The sequence below is a fragment of the Emydura macquarii genome, unplaced genomic scaffold, assembly GCF_026122565.2.
Source record: "Emydura macquarii macquarii isolate MOO-44397 ecotype Brisbane River unplaced genomic scaffold, CSIRO-AGI_Emac_v2 contig_1876, whole genome shotgun sequence".
NCBI classification, from domain to species: Eukaryota; Metazoa; Chordata; order Testudines; family Chelidae; genus Emydura; species Emydura macquarii.
The window spans coordinates 12,466,797-12,487,688 of record NW_027132013.1 but is presented as its reverse complement, the minus strand read 5'-3'; the positions used below and the strand labels follow the sequence as shown (position 1 = coordinate 12,487,688).

Here is a 20,892-nt window from a genome sequence, read left to right as displayed (position 1 = left end):
TAACCAGCCAGGGGCACAACATCAGATCCTAAAGTGACAGGTTCAAACTCATCCAAGGCAGACTCTCAGACCCTAGTCAGGTAGCAGATCCAACTCAGCTCCACATGAAGAAAATGGTCAAATAACAAGCCTTGTTGTTTCAAATGGGTGACATCAGTTTAGATTCACACCCTGGCTGCACAAAAATAACAATCCTTTGTTCTTCCATGAAAGCTCTCAAAGGTCTCACAAACAGCAAGCGTCACCACTCCAGCCCTTTCCCTGTGATGCAGTGTAGTAAAGAATTCTATCCATGTGGGGCTGCAGAGGCATAATGGTCTGGCACAAGAAGGGACATGCAGCTCTTTCCATACTGCACAGCTGAGACCACAGCTAGAATACAGCATACAGTCCTGGGCACCTCACTCCCAGAAAGATGCGGACAGCGTTTGGTTAGTTTTCCATCTCTGTAAAGTTCCAATTGTGAAAGCAGCAAGTAAGAGGGGATCTGAACAAAAGGCAGGCCACAAGCATGGAGACATAAGAAGGGGCCACTTCAATTCCTCAATCTGTGATGGATCCATTTGGCACTTTCTAGAAAACCAAGGACCAGATTCTCTATTGCCCTGCACCTCGTGCAAAGTAGGTGTCAAATGCTACCACTTTTGCTGGAGTAAATGGCCACAATAGGTGGATGACAGAGAAGCAGGCCCAAAGTCTTTATCTTAAAAGTAGGTGCAGGCATTTTGTTGTGATGCTAATGAAGAGCTTGAAGTGCGGCTTTAACTGTAATGAAACCTCACCTATGGAGTACTAATGATGCCTCTGTCATATAGACATAATGGCTCTAGGCCCATTGGTAGCACTTTACAGATTTTTATTCATAATTCTTGCCAACCTGTGGAAGGAAGGCAGTAGCCCTGTGTTACAGATGTGGGAATCTGAGGCACAGGGATTGTGACTTGCCCACAGCTACAAAACAAGTCACTGGCCCAGGTGAAAACAGAACTCCTGAGGTCACGCCAACATGCCATCTTTGACCACTAGGTAATACTGCTTAGGGTATTCTGTGCCTGTAGGAAGAGCTGGGCTTTCAGGCAGCACTAGACATTAGGGGCAATGTTGCACATACAAGATGATGGAAAGAAAAGACCAAACAAAGTGCTGATGCTGCATCTTTTTTTTAATTTTGCTTCTCTAAAGCGACTGCAGAGCAAGTGACAGGAGGAAAAAAGTCATTAAAAAAAAAGGAAAAGGCAGCTGCTGGGCTATAAGGGGGAAAAGAGCCCCCAAAAGGGAGGAAATTCATAGAGGCCAAGCCCGCACTAACTCGTAATAAAATACAATACTGAAAATAGGATCAGAGAGTCTCCAAAATACAATATCTTAAGGATTGGCAATAATACAAAATAAGGTTCATTATGTACAAACAATTTCTGCTCTTCATCTCTGTACAACGGTGTGAATGGGAGGCACACGTGGGCAGTGCAGAGTGGAATTGCTGGGTAGGGAGATGTGGGGGAAGAGGGTACACTCAGAACTGAGAGTGGTTCTGTAGCTGGAGCGGGGCACAGGGAAGGGAGGTGCAGTGGTATTTGGTGACTAGTGGGTCCTGTATGGGCCTTGACTGGAGTAGAGTTGTTCTGAAGGACCTTCCTCTTCCCATCCCCATAGCAGAGTGCATGTGGAATTGTGGCTGGGGTTTGCTATGTCCAGGTCTGTCCCAAGTGGCTCCAAGAGACAAACAAAACAAAAAAGAGAAGAGAGGGAAGTGAGGGCAGCCCCACTGTCCCTTCCTGCTCCCTGACTTGAAGCCCACAAGTCAGCAAGAGCCTTCCCATCCCTCCTCCACTGGGAGTCACTCAGAAATGGTAAAAAGCCCCCTCCTAGTTTGCAGTCTCAGAGTGGAGGAGGAGGCAGGTGGACAGAGAAGAAGAGATGGCCAGCAGCAAAATGTTGAGAGGGGACTTCTTTTTATGGTTATTATTTGAGGGGGCGGTAGCTGAGAAAAATAAACCAAAGAAGTGTCTGGAGGAGGGTAAGAACTGGCAAAGACATGGTAACTCCTATTTACAAAAGTAGAGCAACCCAGGCCAGGTCTGATCTCAGGGAGGGCTCCAGGCACTGGGTCCTGAATAATTATTTTGACAAGGGGCAGCTGAGGGAAGAGGAGCAAGGAAACATGCAACTCTTCTAGCAGAGCCTTCCCGGGGAAGGAGAATAGACCAAAACTAGCATCTGGGAGCTACAGAGAGATTTTATGGGAGGGAACCTCCCCAAGTAGGAGTGAGGCCTCTGACAGGGCTAGAAATGAAGCAGTTTCGACACCAGATTCAGCACGTCTGGCGTTAGTGGGGTGAAAACCTTGGTAACTGTGGTGCCAGCATCTAGAGAGTGGAGACCCATGACTGTCTTGGGTGACCCTTGTTTATTCCATTTACTATGCATATTGGGGCCTACCACCATGTGACGGAGAACCTCATTCCATAAGGAAGTGTCTGTGGGGAGCGGGCAGGAAAGATCACACTCTGTTTTAAGGAGCTCTGGTTTCCCAGGAGCTTCAGACTGAATTTTAAGTCTATTTGTCAGAATCTGGGACCTTCCCCATGACATGTGTGTGCTGATCTCTGCACATAGTTGGAATGGAAGTTACATGGGCACAGATAACTAGATCAAAGTAGGTTTTCTCTAAGCTGAAGCAGTTGCATATTACCATGGGTCAAGAGGAGGAAATTATCTGACTCCCAAAGTCTCTAGGAGATTAACACCAACGTTTCCTGCCCATAGCCCCTCAGATGGCAATAAACCCAGCACTCTCTCCTTCAGATGCATCTGATATGAGCAACAGGTACAAAATGGGGCACTGCTCCCTGAATCCAGAAGCTTTTGGGAATGAGTTGGATACCTCTGGGGTCACATACAGATCTCCTTCTCCTCCAGCCCAGCAACAGGGTGAGCTCACACTGGTGAGGCAATGCTCACACGGAGAGGTGAGAAGGGCTTGGCCAGACACTATCCCTGGTTCTGGCAATCACTGTGAATCAGAACTAACATGGGCTGTGCGGAAGTGACAGGGTGAACCCACGGCCGGTATGGGAGTGTCTGAATGCAGTGTCCTCTCCCACCAAGTCCCCTCAATCTCTCAGATAGGAGGGGATTCTGCATCCAGAAGGATGAGGCCTTGAGGTTTGGCAACTGCTACAAATATTCAGCTGTGTCACTGGAGCGTGCCTCCCTGAGGAAAAGAAAAGACAGCAATCAGATTGACTGGGTTTACCATCTATTCCTAGCCATGGGTACTGCTCCAACCCTAGCCAAGGAAGGGGCATTTTCCTTCCCACGCACTGAGCCCATTTCTTGCCACAATTCCAGGAGAGTTAATTTCATGCCTCCCCTTATTTCAGTTCTGGGAGAAGAGAACTGCTCTGGGATCCATTTTATCCTCTCCCTTTATTTCCACACCCTCCCCCCCACTCAATGATCTGCACCTAGCTGATCTGCCCTTCTGCCCAGAAGGGTGAGGAGTGAGAGGAAACTTCAGTCCTGTCTCTGTGCCCCATTTAGATGATGGCCTCGCTGCTCAGACTATCTATCTACAATGGGAGGGCCAATTGTGGGCCAACCTACAAAGAGGGCCAATTAGGAGGGTGTTTTCTGTGACATGGGTTTGTACTGATCAGGATGGAGACTCCCAGCCCATTGGACCTGGGCATGACTTGCCTGCAAATGTTGGAACCCCTTACCCATCCAGCCCCTCCATGTCTACTGGTCACTGGGCCAAGCAACACCACCTTATGGACCTTAGTGTGGTCCCCACCCTTCTGATCCATGGAGCCCCACGTGGTCCTCTGCTCCCTACAGGCAGTGGCCCCCGGCAGCCACAGTTGCTAGATTAGTGCACTCCCAGGAGACAGGGACAGGAAGGGAGCTCATCTATCCTGCCAGCTCTGAGTCATCCTCAAAGAGCTCCCCTTGCTGGGAGCACAGGGCTAGTCTGATGTTCTCCCTCTCTCAGAAGTCATTCTGTGGTTTGGCAACAAAGGCCCAGGAATGGGCGGGGCAGGGAGGGGAGTTTCCAGCCTGCTTACCTCTCATGGAACTGCTCTTTGAGGTGGGTAACAGTTGGGTCACTTCGGTTCTGGTCTGGGCGCTCCAACTGGGATTTGCTCATGTACTTGACTGTCTCGTGGCCCCTGGCCAAGTAGCCCTGTATGCGCTCCTGAGGCCTTCTCTCCTCAGACTGCCCTTCATCAGTCTCCCAGCCCTCAGGACGCTCCACAGGGAGGAAGGAGCTGTAGCCATCCTCTAAGGAGCCAGCACCCTCATCATAGAACAGGAGGCTCCGTGACTGAACTGTAAATGGGGAGAGCACCATTAAATGCTGAGAACAGGAACAGACCCTAGGGGAACAAGCCACACGTGCTGATCATCCAGCACACAGTCACATAAGCACATTGTAATCCACACACCAACACAGACTGTCCCACTTCAGCTGCCTGAGGCCAACACCTATGTACCGACACAACGCCCCTGGAATACACTCAGCCTGCTCTGTGAGGACTGGAGATGAGTCCGATTGTCTTCTCCCATCGTGTTTTTTAACATCTGTCATGCTTTGGTACAATGGCAAATGGAGACACAAAACTGCTATAAGCAGGGCTCTGCTTTGAGAAAGCTCTCCCTAGCAGGGCCCCAGCAGGTACAGGCAGGACACTGCTGTGAGGAAGCGATCCCTGCCGCATGTGTATCTGGAGGAGAGGTGCTGGGAGCATTTCCAGGGGATCAAAGGAACGTGTCATGTCGGACTCACTCTTACTGGTTGTATAAATGTCTGGTGCCGGAGTTGCTTTCACTGTCTGTGATGTGGAGGAGAATTCTGGAAGACATGGCATCATGGATCCCAGGACCAGAACGAAGCACAGAGCCAGCACCTGGGGTGAGACATTAGAAAACCATCAGCGCTGCCAGCCAGAAGGAAATGCTATGATCCCAGCACACAAACCCCCAGCAGTGGGAGAGCATGTGGTCAGATTGGTAGCTGGGTCACTGCCGCTCCACCGAGAGAGAAAGATTATCAGGAGAAAAGATTAAATCTGCCATCCTCTACTGTCGCTTTCTCTGAAATACTTCCAGCTCCATGTAGAAGGCCAGCTAGACAGGCAACTTCAGAGTCTCATTGCATGGGTGGTAGATGGTATAAAGAGAAGGGGGTTAGATTTAGAATGAACATGCCTGGCAGTGGAAGATGATCTTGACATAACTGGAATTATTGAAACATGGTAGAATGATGAAAATCAATGAGATATTGTAATACTGATCTATAACGATATAGGGAGGACAGGTTAACTCACAGGACGGGGGAGAGTGTAGGGGGATAACAGTTTACTTGAGGTTCTATAGAATCTAGGGCAATAACAATTCAGAATAAGAATCTGTGTGGATACAAATCCCACGTCATGAGAATACAAATGGATTAATAGTGTTATACTATCAGCCTCCAGCTCAGGCCAAAGATATTGATTGCACAGTGCTAGAAGGATCAAAGAGGCAACATAGTCTAGTAAAATAGTAATAAAAAGTGATTAATACTACCTACATATAAACTGGTCAAGTGTCACTTCAGGACAAAGGCTAGAGAAGCAATTTCTTGACACCTTAAGCAAGTTCTTTTTGGAACAGCTAGTTCTAGAGCACAAAAGAAGATGATATTTTTAATTCAGTCCTAAGTAACACAGAGAAGTCAATTAATCAAAAACAATAGCTGAGTGATTAAGTAACCATAGTGTAATGAAGGAAAAAAAATGGCACCAAATTCTACCACAGTGACACTGTACTTTAGAAAGGGGGATTTCAAACAACGAGAAGCTGGACAAAAAAAGCCCCTATAGTCAAAAGTGAGGAAATGAAATTTGTTAGATTCAACATGAAGGCTACTCACTCTGCATGGACGCTACTTATGCATACAAAGGCACTCAAGCCTCTCAATAAAAAAAGGACTCAGGAAGAAAAAGGATAAATATAACCCAGAATGGGTAAATGCAAAAGTTTAATAGATTATGTGAGCCAAAAAAGATATCCTTCAGAAAATGGAAATCCAACCTTCATGAAGCCAGCAGAGAGGAGCTACTCTATGGGAGTAGGAAACTATGGGAGGGGAAATGGAAGATGGAAACTGGGAGGGCTAAGAGGTAATATGAAGAGCAAATAGCCAAAAATAGAAACACAAATAACAAATAATTGAAATATATTAGAAGCAGGAAGCCTGAGAGAGAACTGGTACATCTGCTGGACTGCCATGGAGTAAAGGGAGCAACTAAGGAAGATAAGACATTGCTGAGAAGCTAATGTATTTCTTTGCGTTAGTCTATAGCACATAGGATGTCTGGGAGATACCTATCCCAGACCTAACCTTTCCAGATAGTGAAGATGAAGAATTGTCAGAGATTGAGGAAGTGCAGGAACAGACACATGAAGGAGCAATGAGGTACCAGGCCCAGATATGTAGTTTACACCCAAGAGTTCTGAAGAAATTTAAAAATGAAGTGGCTGAGCTGCTAACAAAAGTATGCAACCACTCATCAAAATCATCTCCTAACATGGGAGTCCTGGAGAGTTGCAAATGTTTTATCTAACTGTAAAAAGGGGTGATGTTCGGAATTACAGACGATGAGCTCACTTCAGTATCAAGGGAATGGAAGCAGGATTAAAAACATATTCTGAAACACTGGATGTGGTAGGGACAAATCAGCACAACTTCTGTGAAGAAAAATTCAGCCTCTCCAATACACAAGAATTTAATGGCTCTGTCAACAAAGTAGTGGATAAAGGAGAACTGATTTAATTTATCTGGATTTTCAAAAAAGCCTTTGACAAAGTCCTGCACAAGAAGCTATTAAGAAAATGACTCTAAGATGTCACAAGATGAGAGGTAAAGATCTGTCATGGATCAGGAACTATCCAGGAGGCAAAAAAACAAAAAGGAGGAATAAATAAGTCAATTTTCACCCGGGCCAAAGGTTAACAGTGGGGTGGCCTAAGTGTCCATTCTAGCATTAGTGGTGTTTAATGGATATATCAATGATCTGTGAAAAGAGCAAACAGGGAGGTAGCACAGAATTATTTTGGTTAGTCAAGGCTAGAGTAGACTTTGAGGAATTTCAGAGGGATTTAACAAAGTTAGATGAGTAGGCAGCACAATACTGGATGAAATTCATTGTTGGAAGGAATAATTTGAACTGTTCATACATCTTGCTGCATTAAACATTAACTATAACCATATAGGAGAAAAATATCTGGGCACCACTATGAGAGTTCAATTAAAACTTTTGCTTGATGTGCAGTGGTTGACAAAAAGCAAAGAAATGGCTGTTTGCATGAACAATAGAAAATATTATAATGCCATTATAATGCACATGCTTACCAGGGACTCTCTGCTCAGTTCTAGTCATCCAGTGTAAAAAAAAATGAAACAGCAGATGTAGGGGGGTTCAGAGATGCACAAAGAGAATGACTTCTCTATGATGAGAGACTGAAGAGAATGTGATTGTTTAGTTTAGAGAGGATACAAATAAGAGAGGCAAAAGAGAGTTAAGTAATGAGTGGTGCAGAGAAGGTAGATCAGGCACCTCTGATTATCCTGTCTCATAATAAAAGAACAAGGGAGAATCCAATGAAATTGAAAGGCAACAGAGTTAAACCTGGTAAAAGGGAATGATTTTTAAACAGTGCAGAATTAACGTGTGGAACTCACTCCCACAAACTTTCTGAGGCTAAGAGCTTAGTAGGATTCATAAAAAGGATCAGACATTTATGGTTAATGAGAACATCCACACGGACATTAGAAGGGATTAAAAAAATACATTACAGGTATAAACCCTCCTGCGTCAGTGCAAAAATTTCACCTGTTCACAGGTTATTTCATCATAACTGCCTACAGCAGGTTTTCTTACACCTTCTGCTGAAACATCTAGCACTGCCCATCCTTGGAGGTGAAATACTTGACTAGATAGACCCCTGGTCTAATCCGGTCTGGCAATTCCTATATTTGGCCTTGAAGGTGAGGAATAGAAAACAGTGAAACAGGAAAGAGGCTCTTTTTGGGGTCTGAGAAGGAAACTGAGGATCTTTGGAGAGAGGGATGTATGCATTATTTTTCCTCCTTATTCCAAGGAAATAATTATCCTAAATAAACCCCCTCTTTTTGTGGGACACTGGCATAGTACCCACTAGTTATTCAAGGCTGGAAGCATGCTATAGGGAACAATCCCTGGCTTGTCTGGGAATGGGGTGATAGATAAAGCTGCACAACAAATCACGGCCAATAAAGAATGGAGGACCTGAAACACATACCATTAGGCAGGTCCCTGTCTGTGTGGAAGCCATTTTATATGGTCTAGAGACCTTCCCAGCCACTAGGGTCTGGAGCTTCTGTAACTGCTGGAGCAGAGTCCTAGGAGAGAACACAACCACAAGATAGTGCAATGAAGAGGGAAAGATCACGGAGGGTCCGGGATATGAAACCGAAGCTGAAACCTTCTAATGTCCACCCCAGCTTTCCTCTGAATGAGAAGAGCTCCCTCACTTATCCGAGTCTCCTACCACATAGGTCTGGGAAGCAGAGAAATGAAGGTGAGAGTGGTAAAGGCAATGGAGATGACAGGAGTTGGGCAAAGGACACCTCTTCTCCTCATGCCACATTAGCCCCTGCCCTGATCTCCCACAATCAGATTGAGTCAGAAATGGACTCCAGTCCAGGCTGCCCAGGTAGATCCAAAACCCAGCACGGGGTGCCTAGCATGGCCACTCCCACAACCCCAGAATACCGGAGATTCCAGTACTTCCAGGAGTGGCATGACCATGCACACGCAGTGTGTGTGAGCTCATGCTGGCAGGGGCAAGGCAGCACGCTCTTCAAAATGGTGTCACTCATCTGTGATGCCGGACAAAACCACATCTGATTTTGTCTCAGTACTGGACAGGGCACAAACCCTAGACAAAGAGGACTGTCTGGCCCAAAACCGGAGGAGTGGCCTACCTAGGGGTGCACATCCCATAGCACTACCCACACCCCCTAGAGCATAAGGCTGAGAAGGAAGAAAAACTAAAATGTGATCAGTTTCAACTTCATCTCTCTTGGCAGGCGCTGCAGGGGGCTGTGGGCAAAGCTAAATGTACAGCTGAGTGAATAATTCCTCTTCCAGTTGCCCTGGCTGACACATAACAGGCTCACTTTCTTGTTTAAATTACCTCATATGCCCCACCCTCCCATTCTGGACATATTACTTACTGCCCACTAAAGGGCAGAACTGCTTAGCTGGCATGACAAAGGAATTTTTTCAGGGGGGGGGGGAAGCAAAGCGGGGGGACTGCAAAGAGCATTAGTGAGTCTTGGACTCTGTAGCTAGGGGGCCTAGATTTCCTTGTTACAAATTGCCTAGTAATTTCCCCTCTGCAGCATTGCCAACTCTTGCAATCTTATTGCGAGTCATAGGATAGCTGGTGTTTTTCATAAAGCCCCAGCTCCTGGAGTCAGGTGATTTCAGGAGAATCTCAGATTTCATATTTTTAAGTTAGTTTCCAGCCCTCATGGCTGTAGAGGAAAGCGGAAAACATGACCTCTAAGGCTCGCAAGGCCAATAAAATGAACTCAGTGTTTCTTACTTTGTAAAAACTCATGATTTTTAAGACAATCACATGTCACTCATCTGAGATGCTGGACAAAACCACATCTGATTCTGACTCATGGGGGTCCTGACTCATGACTTTTGAATGCTTGGAGTTGATGATGCGGCTCTGCTCCTGGCTGCTTCTCAAAAACCCGAGAGAGATGGGCTGCAGTTCACAATTTGTCCAGCAGATGGAAGGCCCCAACCATCTATGAGGTTGCAAAATTAAACACTGACTGAAAGCTGGGAAGGCATTGCCTGACACCTCCGGGGTCTCCAAAGAGCAGCATCTGACCTGGAAGCTGGGGTCAGAGCCTCAGCGTCAGGGGATCTAAGGAAAAGAGTCTGACAAAGAGCCTCAGAGTGAGGTCAGGGAGGACAATAGCCCCAGGCGAGCTCCAGACATGATGGTGTGGTCAAGTGGGAAGATGGATTTGGTTAACAGGGTCACTGACTATATTCCTCCCCCGTTGGGCAAAGGCTCATGCATGGATTAAAGGAATCCCCATGTGCAGCTGCTAGAGTTTGTGCGGCTGTGAAGAATGTATCTAAGTGCACGTGCAGCAGGGTGTGAATTCAGAACAAAGGGAACATGTGCATTGGAATACATTAAGGAGATCCATCCTCGCTCACCCCAAACATATGGTAGTTCCTAGCTGCTGACTCTGCCCTTGCTCTGCCACACATGCACAGTGAAAGGAGGCAGAGCTCGCCCCAATTCCAAGTGCTGCTTCCTATTTCTATCACATGCGTGTGTGTTTTCCATGTTCTAGATTCAAAGGAAACAAATTCCTGGGGTGGAAAGGCTGCCAGCTCTGAGCGCTGAGACCCCATGCACTCTCCATATTTTCATCAAGGAAGCCAGGGGCCTGCTTTAGGGCTGAGAGAGACTTACTCCCCCAGGCAAGCATTTGTGCTAGTGTCAGACAAGGAGAAAGCTCCCAAAGGCTGGGGGGGGAGGGGAGAAGGGCATAATGGGATCTGCATGGGTGCCAGACAAGGAGAGGGCTCCCGTAGGCTACAGGGGATAACGTGGTCTGCACCGGTGTCAGGTTTGGAGAGAGTTGCTTTGGGTTAAATGGGAGAAAGTTCCTAGAGTCTGTCCAGTCACCATGTAACCCTAGCTCTTTCTTCTAGGGAAATCCTAATTGGTATCTTATGCCCCTAGCTCTTTCTTCTAGGGAAATCCCAATTGGTATCTTATGCCCCTGGACTTCTACTCTGCCTCCAGGCCTTGCCACTTAATAGCCCTCTGTGCTTCAGCGAGCAGAGCCCGGAGGTTGAGAGATGGGGGTCATGCCTTCTGGGGCCCCCTGCACAAGAGTTCCCGTGGAGACAACGAAAAGAGTGGAGGGGTTTGAGTAGCAGTCAGAGCTCTGGGCTCCGGGGAGAGGACGGAAGGCATGGCAGAAAGCTCCGTTGCTCTTCCCCTTTCTCTGCTGACAGCCTCTGCCTGGCAGACCCAACACAAACATTCCACACTCACTAACCAAACCCAGCTGACTTGCTGCTGCCATTGGAGGGGAACCAGGTCCTGCTGAGCAGTCCAGACTCTGCCAGGAATTGGGGGAGGGTTGCCTTTCCTTTCTTTCCAAGCACTCCCCTGGCCGCCCTTCTTGGCAGCCCACCCCAAAAGAGATCAGGATTGGCTTCTCTCACCTGTTTGCATTTTCTAAGGTCTCCACTTTTTTCCACAGTTCATTGTTTTCAGATGTGAAAGTCTCAACTCTGCAGGAATAAAACGCAAATCCAGTTAGTTACAAATGCTGCCAAAAAAAGGCCAACATTGCACCCAGTCCTCCATCAGAGCCCAGCCCCCGAACAGCCCTGTGCCCTCAGTTTCCTGCAGATGTGCTCCCAGCTCCAGGAGTCAAATGATCATGTGCTGTCTAGCAACATGTTCTCAACTGATGTGAACAATGAAGGGATCAGAGTGAAGATTGAATCCCTTCAATGCTCAATAATTCCTTTGCAGTGTTTCACTTTGGCTGGGCACCTGAGCTAAAGGAGAATTTGCTCTCACTGCCAGCTCTATTAGGAAAGAGAATCCCCAGTTCAAACACATGACCAGCTCTAGCCATTGGAGAGCAGCGGAGAACCTGCACACTCTCTCTTTTCTCCAAGTTCTTCACTGTAACTATACTATGATGAAAGAATACAGCAAGGGTACAGGGAACAGCAGACGGGAAATCTCTGCAGGACTGGGGAAACAACAGCAGCCATGGAAGTGACAATAATAAAACAGAAGACTTTCCAATACCTACAACCATGTGAAATGACCATGTCCAGTGTCTGAACTACCCATTCAATATAAAAATGGTGCTTAAAGAGACATTGCTAGGTTGAACCTTTTAGGCCCAAAATGTAGGTTTTGTGCAAGCTAGCATTTACAGAAAATAAGGTCAATACATTTACTTTGGTTACAGCTGAAATGCCAATTAACTTTTTTTTTGTTAAAATTTTAAACATACACTGTAACCCAAATATCATAGCATTGTGCTAGAGTAATAAGCAGTAGCCATGTACATAGACACCACGGCCATAAACGGGGAATGAACATAGGACCCTCAGGAGCAAAAGCACAGAACCCTGCTACTCAAACTAGAGAAGCAATCCTATCAGCTGTAAGAGGTAAAGTTTTAACCTTGATATGGGCCAATCTCCAGAGGGAGACACACTCTCACACACACACACACACACACACACACACTTTCCTGTTTTTACATTTGTTGTCCCCCGGAATTAGTTACATTCTAGGTCTAGTGGCTCCCCCCCTTAGGCTGGGGGAGAGGCCTTGAACGGTGGGCGGGCTAGTGCCCGCCTGCCTCCTGGTTTGTAAATAGAAGCTAGTGTATGTGTATTACATAAGAGCCAGAAGGTAAAACTGACTCATCTGTTTTCATTGTGCATTTCTCTCTACTTAGAGAGGAAAGTGAAAGTTAATTAGGCTTTTTAAAGAATCTTTCCATTTTTATTATGTTATTAATGACATAGGAAAGGACACTATTTTTAAAACACTAGACATGAAATTGGATCCTTGTGGACAGACTTCTGTGCCTGAGAGAGACCCATTTGGGGCTCCACACAAGTGCGAGGAGCCTCTTGCATGGATCTGATTGCATAGATTTCTAACCTGATAATGTCCCATTACACTAAACTTGTGACTGCAACACAGACAGACAGACAAGCTGGGAACTATGAAAGGAAGTAGATCCTGTTGCCCTAGCTCACATTATAAGATAAAAACCAAAGCTCAAGCAGGGGACTTTGGGGAACAAACTTGGCTTTAGCTTCTTCCTGGCTATCAGCCACTTGAGTCATCATCTCAACGTATAGGAATCAGGGGGATTGTATTTAATGCCCAAAAATGCCCGTGCTCCCATGGCACCCACCATATGCAAAGTAGATAACTGTGTATGCAGAAAGCAGTGAGATGTACAATTACTCTGTATGCTCATACAAATGTAGGATTTCTGATTTGAGCAGATGCACAGGAAATGTAGTGGTAGTCACAATTGAAAGTTTGACTATAGGGTGTCAGAAGTATCTGTATTTGGGCATATATGAGACAGGTCATTTACTTGGTTTGATCCACATTGTTTAGCATAGACTGCAAAGCTGCGGAGGGGGAAGCCTGGGTTACGGCCTGACCACTTTTTGTTTGGGCCAAACCTGAGTGGCACTGTGACCCAGTGCACTGGGTCACAACACCACTCACACAGATTTCAAGATGGTGAGTATAGGAGCTCATGGACTAGGGGTGTCAGGGTGCTGGCGGGGGGTGATCCTCAGAGGCAAAGAGGGCAAGTTGGTGGTGGTGGAAATCTGTGCTTTTCCCCACCATTTTAAACAGCATCCCAAAGCCCCTGATTAGTGATCAGACAGACCGGAGCAGCTTCTAGTAGGGAAACATTAATCTCACCAAACATACTACACGAACAACATGTCATGAGGCCTGGAATATTGGGGGCAAACAGAACAAGGCAAGGAGAAGTAAGTGGGTTTTTAAAGGAATAATCCAGTGTTGCAAGGTATGGTAGGCTGTCTGGGGCAGGCGGGGGGAGGGAGAGGCTGTGCAAACCAAATCTGTGTGCTAAGAAACCTGTACAGTCTTCATGAAATAACCTGACACCTGTACAGAGAATCACTCATTAGAACTAATACCTCATTTTAAATTTGTCTAAAACAAGTATGGTGTATGCTGAGGACCAACTCAGCACTGTCAAACAGGTTGTCACCAGCGCAAGGCTGTACTCTGAGCCACAGAAATGAAAGGAAGCATCTGAAATCCCAGATACTTTAAGAATATTTTTAACGTAATAGCCCTTGGAACATGATACTGTCGAAGGCAGCCATCCCTCTACAGTACTGGGATTAGGAGAGAGAGAGCTTTGGGGCTGATGCAGCCATCTTTGCTTCGAGCTGAATTCCAAGCCCCAGAAGTGGCCTGTGGAGTGGGGAGCCAGATGGGCTTTGGAGCCCCAAGCATTGCACAAACAGGATGAGCAGTGGACAGTATGGAGGTCAGTGGCCCTCCTGTCCAATAATACCCCTGCTTGGATGCTTCGAAGGGAGAAGAGGACACTTACTTTTTCTCTAGACACTCCACATATTCCTTCTTCTTCCTGCGACTCTCCTGAGCAGAGATCTGGGAGGTGAGGGAAATATCAAACACAAGTCAGCACTGTAGGCCTCAAGCCACTTCTCCGCCCTGCCAGTACCGTTACATGCCCGCTTCCTTTGCGCATGCTTTCTCTTGTCCAAAGGCAGAGCAGGCTATCACACCTGCCACAAAACACTTAGGAATGAGAAAGCCAAGACGGGAGGCATTTTGCGTTGCTCAAGGTGAAGGTTACAAATCTCTTTTGCAATGTGCCTGAGCCCCATCACCCTTGCAGGCATCTCTGGGGTCACTTGGAAATGTGCTGACTCACATGGCTACATGGTGTGGTTGGCTGGAAAGAACCCTGTCCTAAACCATCTTTGAATCACAAATGGTGACTAATACCATGCTGCAGGATCTCATCAGCTCCCCAATAGAGCTCCTGCTAATCTGAGTGGCTCAGGGAATCTCACAGCCACTACCCAATTATATGATTTAACATGTATTTTATGGTAGTGCCCATTAGCTCCATTCAGGATTTGGACTCCTTTGTGCTGAGTGCTGTACAAACTATAGAGGAGAATGTGGTCTCTGCCCCAATGGGCTTACAATATAATTTGGAGCAAGATGCAATAGGTGATTGTAGGAAGGAGGGGGAGAGGCGAGGGTTACCGATAATAGCAGGATTGTGTGGTGACACTGGCGGACATGTGCACAACTTGATGTTTCTGAATCATTTCAACTCTATGTTTAAAATATAATTACACAAGAGACCTTATTCTTTATTTTCCTCCTGACCCTCTTCAGTGCTTTCTCCTCTGCTTTGGTGAGGGGCAGCTTGGTAGGGATGGGGTAGCCCTCTGCAATCAGGGTGCGTTTCTCTTCCTCGGTCAAGAGCAGGGGGCCTGAAGTCCCTTGTAACTTCTGAAATACACAGGCAGAAGATATCAGTGGCATACAGAGCATCAACAATGAATCCCCCCTATGCACTGCACCTACCACAACAGGGGGACTCTCATGTAAATAAACCCATGTCAGTGGTCTTTACTGCAGCCACTGGAACCTGTCCCCAGTGACACAGCCAGCCAGCTGCTTCCCACTCTGCCCACTAATATAACTGCTCCCCAAGCTGTTGTTTGCTATGGGAATTTGTTGCAGAGCTCATGAAAAGCAGTTAATACATGCCCTTTCTATGTGACTTCTCAGTTATTCCTTTACCAGGAAGTCCATTCCGTGGTCTTTAGTGAATTTGGTGGTCCTGAAAGTGAAGGACTCACATTATGCTGGCTAGAGCCCAGCAATCACAGGCTGGTGCTATGAAGGCCTCTTTTCATCAGTCTCTCTCTCTGCCATATATCTCAATCCTGACCTACAACATGGCTTCCCCACCCACCACTCCAGGCCTGGGGTCCGAGGCAGCTCTGCCAATCAGTCTCACTCCTGATCTGCAGCACCCCGCTGGTTATCCAGTTCTAGGCCTGAGCAGAAATTACCAACAGTGAGACTAACAACTAATGTAACCCTTTCACCTTCAGCCAGGTAAAGTTTACCAGCTCCTAGGAGCACAAAGAACCCTGCACTCTGTGCTGTGAGCAAGCTTGCATTCTGGTGGCATTCTGATGTCTCCATTCTAGTTCCTTACATGTGGTGCTGTGAGGAGAGGTGAGGTGGAGATTGCACTGGAAGAACGAGCAGCTGGCCGGGCTGGGCTGGAGGGAGGCAGGGACCGCGGACTCTGAGATCCATCACTGTCACTGCCATGACTGCTAGGGGGCGTTGGAGGCATCTGCACCAGGTCATCTAATGGGAAAGAAGGAGAGCACGTTAATCACTACAACATCAACCTACTGGGATAGGTGTGGGGCCATGGACAGCTCCAAGGCAAAGTGCTTCCATGAGAGAGGGGTGGAGGGAAAGAGCATTTTCCATAGGAGACTGGAGGCTAAAGGAGGGAAAGTTAGCGGAGACTCAACCCAGGAAAGACACAATGTTGGTAGCTTTGGGGAAATAAATGAAAGGTTGTGCCATGACCCCCCACACAGAGAGCACATTCTTCATCTTTGCACTTATGGTGTTTATTGGAGCCAGAGCTGTTTCTGAAGCCCAGGCAGTGCCTGTGGCCAAATCATTTTCTTTGAACTGTGCTCAAGAAGAAGAATGCAACCTAGCCATACTTATGCAGACCTTTGTCACCTCAAGATTACATTGCTGTGATTTGCTCTATATGGGGCCTGAGAGAACACAGGAACTCTGATTTTGGGTGCTTCCATTTTTGTGTCCAGTCGGAGACATTCAGAATCAGTGGACACTTGAAAATTCAGTCCTAAAAAGTCTGGGAGATCGGCACTTCAGCAGTGCCTCTCCCTCCATGTGATACAACTGCAGCTACAGCCAGTGGTGCCAGTTAGAGGTGCTGGGGGTGCGTGAACGCTTCCCCCCCCCCTTGCATTTACTCAAAGTTCCATAGGCTGCAAAGCTGAGGGGGTGTGGGAGACATGGCCTGACCTCTTTTAAGCAGTGTCCCATATTAAATCAGTACTGTAGCAATGCTATTGAAATGTGACCCAGTTGTCCCTCTGTACAGGGCGGGGCCAAATTTTAGAGAGTGGCGTTGCGACCTGGTGCATGGGGAGTCTGTTCCTATACAACAAAGTGCAGGGGAGTCCTTCGAGAACTTGACTCCTGGTGGCATCGGCTCATGCAGTGTGTGGGTGAGAGAGAAGGGAGATTCCTGGACTGATGGAGAGCTGGGGCCCCTGTGGAGGGGGCATGAGGAAGCACCGGAACAAGGTCCCTGCCACAGGGATGGGACCAGAACTTACTCCCCAAAGAAATGCCTGAATTGGAACCACCTGCTATAGTCAGCAGAGGTGCTTGTGCTGCCATGCACTTGGCTTAAAGGAGAGGGAACTCTTGGCTGTGGTACCCTGCCTGGGGTTCTAGACTTTGGATATAGCGCTCTGTTCAGCCTGCCTCAGCCTATATTTGCTAACCTTCTGGCCATGCTGCAAGGCCCACCGTTTTTTAATAGACATTTGGGGAAGAGGTGGGCTGAGGAGATGGGATATCATGGTGAAGCTGATGCGGGTCATTGTTAGTAAGGCGGCCAGTTTTATTGATATTCATTCACAACAGCAGCCCATTTGATGTGCTATAGGGGTGTGATATTTGTAAGCAGTCCTGTTTGTTTAATTAGTGTGAAACAGATCTCCCAACAGTTCTGGATTTCACAGGACTGTCCCATTTGGTCCTCAAAACCCCTGTCCTGCTTGAAATAGAATATTTCCTGCATTCGCTGCTGCCCGCAGCTGTATGCATGTTACACATGCTGTGTACCGCTGGCAGGGGACTGGGCAGAGGCAGGGAGGGCAGCCGGTTCCGCTGCTTCTGGACATGCTCAGCCCCCTCAGGCATGCTCAGTGGCTGCCGGGGAGCTCAGGGATAGGAGTGACACTGCACTGGGGAGGAGGGATGGGCTGCAAGGCAGAGGCTGAGCGTGGCACATACTCAGTGGCTGCAGTGCTGGAGCCGGAGGCTGGTGGCTGCAGCAGGCATGGCTCCACAAGGACCAGTGGTGACCAACTGCATCCTGCTTTAGCCACTTGAAATGTTGGGAAGCATGGTTGTGACAAGGAGCCAGGAAGGATTAAGCCACAGACAGGCTGAATAACCCAAACACAACCTTTGAGAACACATTAAAAGGAAATACAAATGGTAATTTGGGCCATCATTGTAAAATAACAAAAACTTTGAAGTTTAAACTTATACTGTTAGGAGTTTGGAAGCAAATAATGGCTATGTATGTTTGTATTTACCTATAATCTTGTTAGTGATTATCGATGTAACCAACTAGTTCCTGTTTGTCATTATATTCTGTTAATTTAGAAATGAAAAGAAAATATTAACATCAGATGAGACTTGAATCATGTAGTAATGTCGTTGTTTATTTCTCTCTGAAGTTTAAGTAGTAATGAATGGTTGTAAATACCTGATTACCTGGTGCTAATGTAGCTAGTTACCAGTGTGGATAGGAAGTGAGGGAGGGGATGTTCTACTTCAAAGCCACAATAATCATTGATTATTTGCTCAGGAGATACCTGCTATCAAGAAGATATCAATATGCGCACCAAGGATCTATAAAAGGTCTCTGTGACTCCAATTCTGTCATCTTAGAGCTGCTTGGATTTTATCAGGGGAAGTTCAGTAAGATCCCAGCTATAGACTTGTTCACTCTGCTATTTCCCATGGAAGAAATCATACAGACTTTGCATTGGGATTGTCTATTAGACTACAACTTGTGAAACTGATTCTAAAAGAGCTTTTGCAACTCATCATACCATCTCTACTATGAAACTGACCTATGGACTTTATTTTCATCTGTATGTGTAATGAATCATTTAACCATTACTCTCTCTCTTTTTTTTTTAAATAAATATTAGTTTAGTTAATAAGAATTGGCTATAAGTGTGTATTTGGGTAAGTTCTGAAATATTGATTGTCCTGGTTGGTGATGTGCCCTGTCCTTTAGGATTTATAGAACTTTTTTTTAATATGATGGACAAGGTTTTTCATTAATCCCCCATCATATTTGACTTGGCTGTCTGGGTGGAAGACAGAGGGCTGGATCGCTTTAAAGGAACTGTGGCTTTGGCTTCTGAATAACATAACTAACAAGGAAATTAGAAGCTGTATGTTGTTGGCTTGGTTAATCTAATTGTTAGAAATAATCACCAGAATTAGGAATTGCCTTTCCCATTCTTTGCAGTTTTGCCCCAATTGAGCTATCTCAGCATGGCTCCCCTAGAAACCAACGTTACAATGGTGAAGTGCCCAGGGCCTATGAAGAGTGCTAGAATTTCTAAATACACACATATAACGTGCTCACTCCTGCCCCGCAATGCTGTGCTGCAGCTGCCAGGCTGTCTTCCTGATGTCACTGCTTGTAGAGCCAATGGATAGTGTTTTTACTATGAGTCAGGTATTTCAGACAGATGTAGGACATAAAAAATAGGTGACATTATAATTTAAAATCCTTCTAATGTATCCCTTACAATCTCAGTTACAAAATTAGTTTTCTAATGGATTCTGAATGATGTTCGTTTGAAAGGTCTTGGTGAGGTCTCGTGCTCAGGACAAAATCAGAGATGTAAGAAAGCATGTCTTAGAAGGCATACAGTTCCAAATGAGCAATGCCTGAATCAAGCCAACTTCAAGAGAATTGTCTGGGGCTCTGCCACCCCTAGGTAGCATGCCAAAATGCTGAGGATATTTACAAGGTACCAGATACCACAATGATGGGCTGATACACAAACCAAAACAGCATTCAAAGTCTGCTATGCCCTGTCTCAGATATACTGCTCCAAAACACCTTCCAGAACACACACACTCAAACACAGGAAGGTCTCCAGGAGAAGAGCACTATTCTGTGCCTCAGTTTAATCATCTGTAAAATGGGGATAAAAATACTGCCCTCCTTTGTAGAGCACTTTGAGATCTACTGAAGAAAAATGCTATATAGGAGTTAGGCATTATTATTTATTAATTAATAAATATTATTAAAGCATTTCAGGCACTCACACACTTCCCAAGGCACTTTATGCACTCCAGTGGCTCTGGTTGCTCGGTATCACAACAGGGTGATTGAGAACAGCCTCAGCTCTGGATTAGAGGTCCTGTGGGCCTTATGGCATGTGGGAGTATGGTGAGGCTGCATCCCTCGGGGCAGTCAGAGTTCTTAATGGTGCCTTAATCAAGCACTTTTGTACTTCAAATGTTTGGGTTTCTTTCAATTTAAACTGATTTTTGAACTCCCTGGCTTTTGGATGGTTGTTATTGGATAACTCCAAGGTCCCTATGAGGCTTTCAATATTCAGGTCTCTCATGTATGTTTTCAGCTGTAAGGTAAGTTTCTTGTGCATAGGAGTTGCTGTCTGTCTGTAATCAATTCTGTATGTGGCCCTTCGTACATTCTGTAATTCCATTTGTATCTGAACATGGGTAATTCTGCATGAAGACAGGGGATCCACAATGACCCATTATCAGCCTGCCCTGGTGTTAGTCTATGTGTAAGGCTCGGTACAGGAGAGCTGTTTTGTGTGCCTGTGTGCATGGCTTGGACTGATGAGGCGCTGCAGCCAGCCAGGCCTGTGTAATACTGAGGGGATGCATGACTGGGGTAAGTGCCAGCTAGCTGATTCTATTTTCTTACCTGCTGGTACATTTAGAAACTGGTTCACCTCTCTGGGCTCAGCTTTGATCACGGGTGGTGGAGTCATTTCTACAGGAATCTATAAAAGAGCAAGAGTACACAGCTGTCTTTGAGGGTCTTTCACTTCCCTTCCCCACCTTTCACAAACAGCTCTCACAGAGTGTTGATTGCAGCCACTATTTCAACTCTCTACTCTGTCACATTCCAGCCTGTGCCCTGGAACCCCGCCAGCCTGCTTGCTGCACTAGCAGCAGGTATACCGGCAACCAACAGCACACAGACAATCACGTCAAAAATCTCTATCTTTGCCTGAAACACAGAATCCAAACAAGTGTATTTGCTGAGGGTGGGAAAGCCACACACAGCCATGCTGCCACTGCAGATGAAAAGGCAGCATCTCTGAATGGAGACTATTATCTCCTTTGCCTTACTCCAGC

At 46.4% G+C, this 20,892-nt stretch overlaps 1 protein-coding gene across 3 annotated transcripts in view; it reads right to left on the bottom strand.

The window, feature by feature from the left end:
* Positions 1-1,101: 1,101 nt before the first annotated feature.
* CREB3L1 (cAMP responsive element binding protein 3 like 1) overlaps positions 1,102-20,892 on the bottom strand; it is a 58,630-nt gene continuing 38,839 nt past the window's right edge. For 2 of the 3 annotated variants that reach the window (XM_067557632.1, XM_067557634.1), the window contains exons 4-12: positions 20,456-20,534; positions 15,890-16,047; positions 15,022-15,171; positions 14,234-14,292; positions 11,304-11,372; positions 8,329-8,428; positions 4,790-4,910; positions 4,068-4,332; positions 1,102-3,214 (exon numbers count right to left, since the gene is read on the bottom strand). In XM_067557632.1, the coding sequence (XP_067413733.1) occupies positions 3,178-3,214; positions 4,068-4,332; positions 4,790-4,910; positions 8,329-8,428; positions 11,304-11,372; positions 14,234-14,292; positions 15,022-15,171; positions 15,890-16,047; positions 20,456-20,534 (1,038 nt within the window). In that variant the 3' untranslated portion in view covers positions 1,102-3,177. The remainder of the gene's footprint in view (positions 3,215-4,067; positions 4,333-4,789; positions 4,911-8,328; positions 8,429-11,303; positions 11,373-14,233; positions 14,293-15,021; positions 15,172-15,889; positions 16,048-20,455; positions 20,535-20,892) is intronic. The other variant, XM_067557633.1, reaches the window with a different exon arrangement.